The sequence below is a fragment of the Triticum urartu genome, unplaced genomic scaffold, assembly GCF_003073215.2.
Source record: "Triticum urartu cultivar G1812 unplaced genomic scaffold, Tu2.1 TuUngrouped_contig_8897, whole genome shotgun sequence".
NCBI lineage: Eukaryota > Viridiplantae > Streptophyta > Magnoliopsida > Poales > Poaceae > Triticum > Triticum urartu.
In genome coordinates this window covers 1-9,388 of record NW_024119890.1, presented here as the reverse complement: position 1 = coordinate 9,388, position 9,388 = coordinate 1, and the positions used below count along the sequence as shown (strand labels likewise).

The following is a 9,388-nucleotide window of genomic DNA, read 5'->3' as shown; positions in this document are numbered from 1 at the left end:
AATCTCTTTTCCCCCCACAAAAAAATAGAGCGATGTTATTTCACTACAAAGTGACATACCCACTGTAATATGCAAGACACAGTTGACCAGGAAAAAGATAAAGCAACATGCTCTGATTTAGTGATAAGTTTCTTGTAAACACCACATATGTATTTTGGACTTTTTTTGCACTAGTTCTTAAAACTATAAAGAAGATTTGTTGTGAAGATATTTCTTATACCTAACACTTTAGAGATCTATAACAAGTTATTTAAGGATACACAGAGTCATATACATTATTTTCTTGCAAGTGTAACAAAATACAGTTTTGCTAAAGCACATCTAGATGTGCCATAAGTATTGCACATCTAAGTCATATGTCATTAATCTTACATTAAGATTCGTGTGAATATTTTCTTTCTCTTTTTTCTTTTTCTCTTTATGCTTGATTCACTCACTTAGATGTGCAATAACTAGAGCACATCTAGAAGTGCCCTAGACACACCCAACAAAATAAACCGAGGAGACATAATTTTAATTTTCTTATAGTGTATTGTTACATTTTTTTAGGCACAATGCATTAAAAAAGAGTGTGTGGAATGTGAAGAATTAATCCGAGAGGCATGTGATCGTTTCCCTTATATTTTCACATTTAATATGATTATATATATATATATTCTAAGGCGCATTTGTTGAAAAAATAATGTAAATTTTATTACAAAATACATTTCATTACATAATATATTAAATGTGATTGTGATTTGAGAAAAATGATTTAGTAGATGATACAAAAGTTGGTATAAATAACTATATTTATTTGACTCCCGGGACACAAAATTTACTTGGGTCAAGAACCTGGATTGAAAGTGGGTCCGTGAATAATTGGGGCAGCATGACATAATTGGAGTGGTAGAAAAGCTAGCATAGCAGGAGTCCGGACCACCCACCCTTAGGGATCTCTACACGAAGATGATTACTTGAGACGCTGGAGATGCTCGGGCAGCTCACCGGTGAACCCATCCAGCCGGCACACGCATCATTCCTCAGCCAGCTCCAGGGGACGATCCGCGGGAAGCCTAGTGCGCCAGCGATGGATAGAAGAGCCGTCACCTCCGAATCGCACGGTCCCCGTTCAAGGCGGTAGAAGCTTCCTCCGACCGCCGCTTCCGCAATGTCGGTGAGCACATACTTGCCGAACTTCGGCACGGGGCCCTGTAGCAGGTTTCCAGTCAGATCGACACTGGCGATCCTGGAGAGCTAGGGAAGCGGTGCAGGAACCACACCGGTGATTTTTTCGTGGTCCAAGGAGAGGAGACCCAGCCAGGTGAAGTCGGTGAAGTCGGGCAGGTCGCCGATGAACCCATTGTGGTCGAGCTTCCGATGTTGAATAGATGACGTCACGCCGGTGGTGAAGGTAATCGGCCCGCTGAATAGGTTGTTACTGAGGTCAATCTTGGTGATCATGCTGCCTTCCATGTCCACCGATGTTCCGACCAGTCGATTGTCGGCCAAGTAAATGGCATCGAGTGATGGGAAGGGGAACATAGTCGTGTTGTTGCTGAAAACGCCATCAAGTGAGCCGATGACACCGGCATTGCTAGCTTCCAAGACGTGGAGCAATCTCAGCGAACAAGATCATTCGGTAGTGCCCATGTACTGATTGGCTTGTTGGTGAGGTTCAACACCTGAAGCAGGGCAGGCCGCTAAAGAATCTCTCCGGCATGCTCGTGAACAGATTGCCATCGAGCCAAAGACATCTCAGTTGGGGGAGCACCAAGATAGGAAGGTGTCCACTGACGTTGTCGTTGCTGAAGTCAAAATCTTCGAGGGCCAAGAGCAAGCCAGCGGTGTTGTTGTCGAAAACACCATGCAGTGAGCCGATGGCACTAACAATGGGCTAGTGAACCGATTGACAGACATACTCAATCACTTGCGAAGCTATGTGGGGGAAATGTGAAGGATTTTTTTGGAGGTCTTAGATGTGAAATAAATATGTTTGGCCCCCTCAGATCTCCATATTTTTTCCATCCCCAAAAATATTTCTCTATCTCCGCCACTTTACTCAATCGAGGACACCAAAATAGCCGATGAAGTTGGTTGACCGGTTAAGCAGACTTTTGTGTCCAGTCCCCCAATCGTGTTTCCTTGTAATGATGCAGAGAAGAAGAGCATCGATGGCACACCAAAGAATCTTATAGTAATGATTACACTGCAGTGAGAGTCTCCTATGCTTTCTTAGAGTTTCTTTCCTATGACCATATCCAATCTTTATCCCCTTAACTGCATCTTTAGCTCTTCTCCCATCATATAACCCCATAAACTTTTCCCCAATTTTAATCCCTCAAATTTTAGAAGATTAACTTTTTTGCAGCTAGCACTTCCCGTAACATAACTAATCAAACGACCTCGACTGTATATGAAGGTCTCTCTTCATCTTCTTCTTCCTTTCACGCGGCCAACGACAACTTCTTGCCTGAAGTTGGCGTCGAAGATATAGATAGGGCCTAGGGTAGATGCTCTGTAAAATTAGATATGGGCTCACCTCGTGACATGTACGCATGTGAGGAAGGAGTCGACAAAGTGACGAAATCCATCCTCTATGGACCAAGGTTTGGGCACTTCTTCGCTTGGATGGGTACTTCTCCTCTTCGGTCTCTCAGTGTCATGATGGTGTGGTTTAGCAAGCACCAGTTTGTCAGAATCGATGATGGCGGTCGATAGACATGTTTCCCTCTAAGTGCTTCTCACGTGCACTCGGTGTGCATGTTACTCCACTTGCAGTGCCGCTCTGCCATGTAGTAGGGGACGAGCAAGAGAAGCGCAACGATGGCATGTGATATCGCGGAGGATGATCTGACACTGTATATGAAGACTAATTTTTCATTACCGGAGAAGTATGTCGTACCGACTAAGCGTCCTGACAAAAGGTCATTGCCTGAGAAGTATGTCATACCAGCTAAGCGCCTTGACAAAAGTACATTGCCGGAGAAGTATGTCGTACCAATTAAGTGCCCTGACAAAAGAAATCAAATTGTTACCATCAGTTGTATGCAACAATGTATGACCATGAAACGTTTAGCTCCAGAGGTATAGGTATTGGAGATTGGCACGATGAAGTTTCAAATTATATCGAAGAAGGAAGTAAAGCCCACCTTTCAAACCCCGTGCACGGTAGGAAAGATTTGAGTTAAAGCCAATCTTAAAATTGAACAGGTATTGGCAATGATATTTCGTGTGTTTTTTGGAGAAGTTTTAAGAACTGCTTTGGATTTTTCGCGAGAGATTGGAGATGGTGTCTCTAATTTGTTGATAATTCTTGGAGGATCGTCCACGTACTTCTTATTCAAGGTGTGTGTGTGTGTTGTTTTCGTGGTGATTGCATCCATTAGATCGCGAGCGCCATGTCGTTTCAAGTGACATCGTACTGTGAAAGATTGAAAAAATTATTCACTCCATCAATTCTCTGTCAAAGATCGCATAAGAGGAGTGGGGCAGTGGTCAGGGACAACAAAGAAGATGGAAATTGAAAAAAAAAATCCTCGCCGGAGATTGGAGGGGTGCATGGGCGTCAGGACCGCCACGCAGAGTCACGGGAGGAGATATAACAGAGGGAGGAGGACTTTACGAGATTGGGATTTTTCTTTCTATAAATAAATTTGAGGCATATTTCGGTATGGATGGCTAAATATAGGCCCTCCAATGAGCACATTCTATGGCTGTTGGCCCAGATTGATCAATACTCCCTCAGTCCCCAAATGTATAACATATAAATTAAGTCAAAAAGCTAATGCTTCCCAAATAGATGGCATATCCATGCAAAAAAAGATGACATATATGTTTGTCTCTTGTCAAAGAAAATACTTATGTATGACAGTAAAAAGAGAGCGATATATAGACACACATTTACCCTGGTCGAGCCCTCAACCCCTGGTACTTACCAAAGGCCATGCGTATGGCAGTACCAGACGTGAGTCACTACTCTTCCAATGCAACAAGGGCGCATCATGTCGAAGCTAAGGGAGCAGCAGGAGGAGGGACAATGTAAGGAGTGGCATAGAGCACCCTGGTCCAGCCAGCCCTGAATCCCCGGTACTTACCGCAGGCATGCGTGTCACAGTACTAGACGTTAGTCACTGTGCGTCCAATGCAACAAGCTAGCGTATATCATGTCGAAGCTAAGGGAGCAGCAGGAGGAGGGACAACGTAGGGAGTGGCGCAGAGCATAAGAGGGTTCTTCCTGCGCACGCCGAGCCCCATGGACTCCGCCATGTCCACCTCGTCCACGCCGGCGGGCAGCCTCCAGTCGAAGTGGTACATGAGCTGCAGCAGCGTGAGCTCCATGCCGGCGAGCCCGTAGTTGTACCCTGGGCACATCCTCCTCCCGGCCCCGAACGGCGTGAACTCGAAGTGGAGGCCATGGAAATCGACGGCGCCGTCCTGCTCGAACCGCTCCGGCACGAACTCCTCGGGGTCCTTCCAGTAGCGCGGGTCCCTGGAGATGGCCCACGCGTTCACCACCATCCTTGACTTGGCCGGCACCACGTACCCGCCAATCTCCGTCGTCTCGATGCTCTCCCTAGGCACCAGTAGCGGCGCCGCCGGGTGTAGCCGGATCGCCTCCTTCATGGTGAGCTTGAGGTACCTGACGCTGTTGCTGCGGAGGTCCGTTTCGCTGATGCTGTCCTTGCCGTGGAAGGCTCGCCGGACCTCGTCCTGCAGCTTCTTCATCACGCGCGGGGTGCGCATGATCTCGGACATCGCCCACTCCGTCGATGAGCCGGAGGTCCCCGTGCCGCCGGCAAACATGTCCTGCCATTATATGAAGCCACTTTAATTTATAATCATGCTAAGTCTCAATCGACTTAGACTTGGTTATTCTCAGTCGATGCTATATTCATAAGATCATACATTGAGATTCATGCATAATTTTTTTTCAGATTTTTTTAGATGATATGTTACTTGAGACTTGGTTAAATCTCTGTCGATTGAGACCTAGCCACATTCTTTAATTTAATCTGCCGGTAAGCATGCATGCATGCACTTTAATCTGCGACATCATCAAAGTAACACGTGTGCAAACGACTTACCAGTACGACTGCTTTGATGGTGTTGTCCGTGACTGGGAACCCCCAGGGGTTGTCGCCCTTCTGCAAGGAGAGCATGACGTCGACGACATTCTCATCGACGACATCCTTACCGGCAGCAATCCTGTCAGCGCGCACCCTCCGCCTCCCCTCGATGATGTCCACGAGTATGTCGTCGAACGTTCGGTGGATCTCCCGCAGCTTCCTCTTCATCCCGGTGGCCTCGCCGAGCACCTCCTTGAGCCGCGGGAAGAGGTCAGGCACGTTGAACCCGCTGGACAGCCCGACAACGCGCTTGATGGCATGCTGGAACACCGGCATGTCCGGCCGCACCTCCCCGAACGCGGACCTAGAGATGGTCCGGCTGCTGATGTCGTACACCATCCTGGTGACGTCGACCGGCTCGCCGGCCGCGGCGGCGGCGCGGATGAGGTCCACCTGCCTCTGCACCTCCTCCTCGCGTATGAACTGGAACTGGAGCACGCGCTTGGGGCTGAGGATCTCGTGGATGCAGAGCTTGCGGATCTTGCGCCAGTAGTCGCTGGTGGGGGCGAAGATGATGTCGGTCCAGCCGTAGCCGCAGATGCGGCCCACGAGCAGCCGGGGCCGGTTGGCGAAGTTGGGGTCCTGCACCTTGAGCACCTCGCGCGCCAGCTCCCGCGACGTCACCACCACCAGCGGCATCGGCCCGATCTTGAGCATCATGATGGGCCCGTGCACGCCGGCCAGGTCCCGGAGCCTCCGGTGCACCAGCGTGTTCACGAAGTGGTGCACGCTCCCGATGATCGGCAACGTGCGCGGGCCCGGCGGCCGGCGCGCCGAGGACGGCCTGAAGAAGTAGATCATGGACACGGCCAGGAGGGCCAGGAGGATGGCGTTGTACGTGGCGTCCTCCATGGCTACCTTGGAGAGATTGGCCACGGTTTGGCCGGTGGAGTGATCTACTGACCTAGCTTGCTAGCTAGCGAGCTTGAAGGCTTGCACTGATCTCACTGGTGTAGATACCGTCTGGTTTTATAGCAGAAGTGAGCAAGTGCGTCCACGGGAACGTACGTGCTTCCCTCTTTGGTTTCGACGACTCCATCGCCGCGCGCCAACGTAAATTTAACCCTAGCATAGCACAAAGCCGGTGCATTGCATGCATGGTGTGCTACTACCTTGCAAGCAACAAGATAAGTCATGGGAGGTTACACGTGCGTACGTGGACGCCGTCGACGGGAACTAGGCGCGTCATTAGCCACAGGCCACGGGAGTTTCTCAGACTTGACGAGACGTGGTTTCTCAAACCACCGTTCATCGATCGGCATCACCTTCATCGCTATCGGGAGTTACTATGTCCAAAATCTACCGTGTAAATTTACAGTTGGGATTGGCCGCTTCTTCGTGCCCACGTCAGCTGAACCTAGAGTGACGTCGTTGCACATGCATCAACCTGCGTAAAATAGCAATATATTTCCCATACTGTGATTCCAGGCGTCCAGCTAGACATGTAGTATCAAAGAAAATCTTATCTGGCTATGTTGACGTGTGCATAGTTGTGTTGTGTTGCTTAGATCTTGACAAAGGATAGTTTAGTCCGGGCTTAAAGAGGCTGCTGGCAAGTTCTAGTTCTAGTCTATTTGAATATTTTGTGGTGACGAAGAATCTGTAGCTAGATTTTTTTAAGTGCTCTCTAGGTCTAGCTAGCCAAGTGCATTTTACTCCCTCCGTTTTTAGATATAAGTTTTTTTGAATATTTCAATATAACCTACATGCGGATGTATATAAGAGGCTGCCAGCAAGTTCTAGTCTATTTTAATATTTTGTGAGGACGAAGAATCTGTAACTAGATTATTATAAGTGCTCTCTATATATAGGACTAGCTAGCCAGGTGCATTATTTTATATATGAATACGTCCTAGTGTAATGAAAATAATACAAGAAGTTATATTTCAAGGATTTGGTTCCTATTGTATTTTATATGGATGCTTTGTGATGACGAAGAATCTGTTTCTAATTTATTTGGTTCCACACTGTATGAACAATAAAAGAATTTATTTTCAAGGATTAGATGTTTGTGTAGTGGTCATAAATACAAAGAAAATATTTCCATTCGGCTCGATCCAAAATTTTCCTTCAGGAATTGTATGCAATTCCATTGAAAATAAACATACGAGTAGCTAGTGGACACAACATAAGCATGGGCAAGGCCATTTATGTGGCTATATTTTGTTTGTGTTCAAAATCAACCCTACCAACAAAATTGTCATAGCAAAAAAAGAATGGTTCTTGTTCGGATGGTTGCCAAAAAATTGACACGCTGATGCCTATTTTCCCTATCTAGTCTTTTTTTCTGCCAACATTGGCTGATTCATTGGCAAACGAAACCTTAGTCTAAGTTTTGGCTAGCCAAATACTAGTTACTAGGTGAACTTTGGCTCAAACCAAACATGTTTTGGCCATGTTTGTTTTAGCTTAGGTCTGATTTGAATCTTCTGGAGATTCACTTCGATAGCAAAGTGGACTCACGGTTATATAAGACCTTGCTTGTTTCAGCTTTAATTGGAGTTGAATCACCTATAGATTCGCTTTAGTGGTAAAGCTGATTCGCAGAATCAGCTTCGCCACCGAGGTACATTTTTAGGTGCTTCGGCAAATTGCACTAAAAATGGCATGAATCCAGATTCAGCTTCACTAGCAAAGCTCATTCGAAATTGTTATTTGTTTCAGATTCCAGATCCAGCTTGACTAACAAAGCTCGCTTCACTCGTAAAGCTGCACAATAGTTGTTTGTTTCTGATTACAGATTCAGCTTCAATGGGAAATCTGAATCTGGTTCTCTTACAGAAGATGTTGGCCATAAGTACCACTAGATCCATTTTTATAATTGCATTAATTTATCCGGATCTCTTACGTAATAGGCGTGTCATCTCCATTAGAATAGAAGAATCGCCCTCGTCTCCTGTCATGCACACGGTCATGAGAGACGTGTCATGGGTTGAGTCTGGTCAAGTATCATCACCAGTCGATTAGTAGTCCACAGCCAGCTTTGGTCATATCATGTTTCGATAATATCACAATGTTTGTGAAGCACAATGCGCATGCGATGAGCTTGTGTTGATTGGGGCCCTGATTTTCTCCCAATAAACAAGCCGCCATGACAGTACAAGTATATAGAAAAATATAGACAGTAGTCAGGGCATCTTCAACGGTGACCCTCAAACCGTCCGTATTCATTCGGGTCGTGTGGTTCATACGTGTTGTGTCATCCAATGCGGACTTATATCGGTTCATAGATGTTGGAAATATGCCCTAGAGGCAATAATAAAATCATTATTATTATATTTCCTTGTTCATGATAATTGTCTTTATTCATGCTATAATTGTATTATCCGGAAATCGTAATACATGTGTGAATAATAGACACCAACATGTCCCTAGTAAGCCTCTAGTTGACTAGCTCGTTGATCAACGGATAGTCATGGTTTCCTGACTATGGACATTGGATGTCATTGATAACGAGATCACATCATTAGGAGAATGATGTGATGGACAAGACCCAATCCTAAACATAGCACAAGATCGTATAGTTCGTTTGCTAGAGTTTTCCAATGTCAAGTATCCTTTCCTTAGACCATGAGATCGTGTAACTCCCGGATACCGTAGGAGTGCTTTGGGTATACCAAACGTCACAACGTAACTGGGTGACTATAAAGGTATACTACGGGTATCTCCGAAAGTGTCTGTTGGGTTGACACGGATCAAGACTGGGATTTGTCACTCCGTATGACGGAGAGGTATCACTGGGCCCACTCGGTAATGCATCATCATAATGAGCTCAAAGTGACCAAGTGTCTGGTCACGGGATCATGCATTACGGTACGAGTAAAGTGACTTGCCGGTAACGAGATTGAACGAGGTATTGGGATACCGACGATCGAATCTCGAGCAAGTAACATACCGATTGACGAAGGGAATTGTATACGGGGTTGCTTGAATCCTCGACATCGTGGTTCATCCGATGAGATCATCGTGGAGCATGTGGGAGCCAACATGGGTATCCAGATCCCGCTGTTGGTTATTGACCGGAGAGCGATCTCGGTCATGTCTACATGTCTCCCGAACCCGTAGGGTCTACACACTTAAGGTTCGGTGACGCTAGGGTTGTAGGGATATGTATATGCAGTAACCCGAATGTTGTTCGGAGTCCCGGATGAGATCCCGGACATCACGAGGAGTTCCGGAATGGTCCGGAGGTAAAGAATTATATATAGGAAATGCTGTTTCGGCCATCGGGACAAGTTTCGGGGGCACCGGTATTGTACCGGGACCACCGGAAGGGTCCC

The 9,388-nt window shown here is 46.6% G+C and overlaps 1 protein-coding gene across 1 annotated transcript; it reads right to left on the bottom strand.

Moving 5' to 3' along the window:
- Positions 1-4,143: 4,143 nt before the first annotated feature.
- Positions 4,144-5,960, bottom strand: LOC125532044 (premnaspirodiene oxygenase-like). The gene is made up of 2 exons (XM_048696222.1): positions 5,067-5,960; positions 4,144-4,788 (listed from the first exon to the last, which is right to left on the bottom strand). Exons 1-2 carry the CDS (start codon positions 5,958-5,960, stop codon positions 4,144-4,146), a joined length of 1,539 nt encoding a protein of 512 aa, XP_048552179.1.
- Between the last annotated feature and the right edge of the window lie 3,428 nt (positions 5,961-9,388).

What these genes read in the sequence shown, in the direction of transcription:
- LOC125532044 (XM_048696222.1), bottom strand. Translation starts at nt 5,960, where the DNA reads ATGGAGGACGCCACGTACAACGCCATCCTCCTGGCCCTCCTGGCCGTG. An exon ending in CCATCAAAGCAGTCGTACTG is followed by an intron (nt 4,789 to 5,066) that starts GTAAGTCGTTTG and finishes ATATAATGGCAG; the next exon opens with GACATGTTTGCCGGCGGCAC.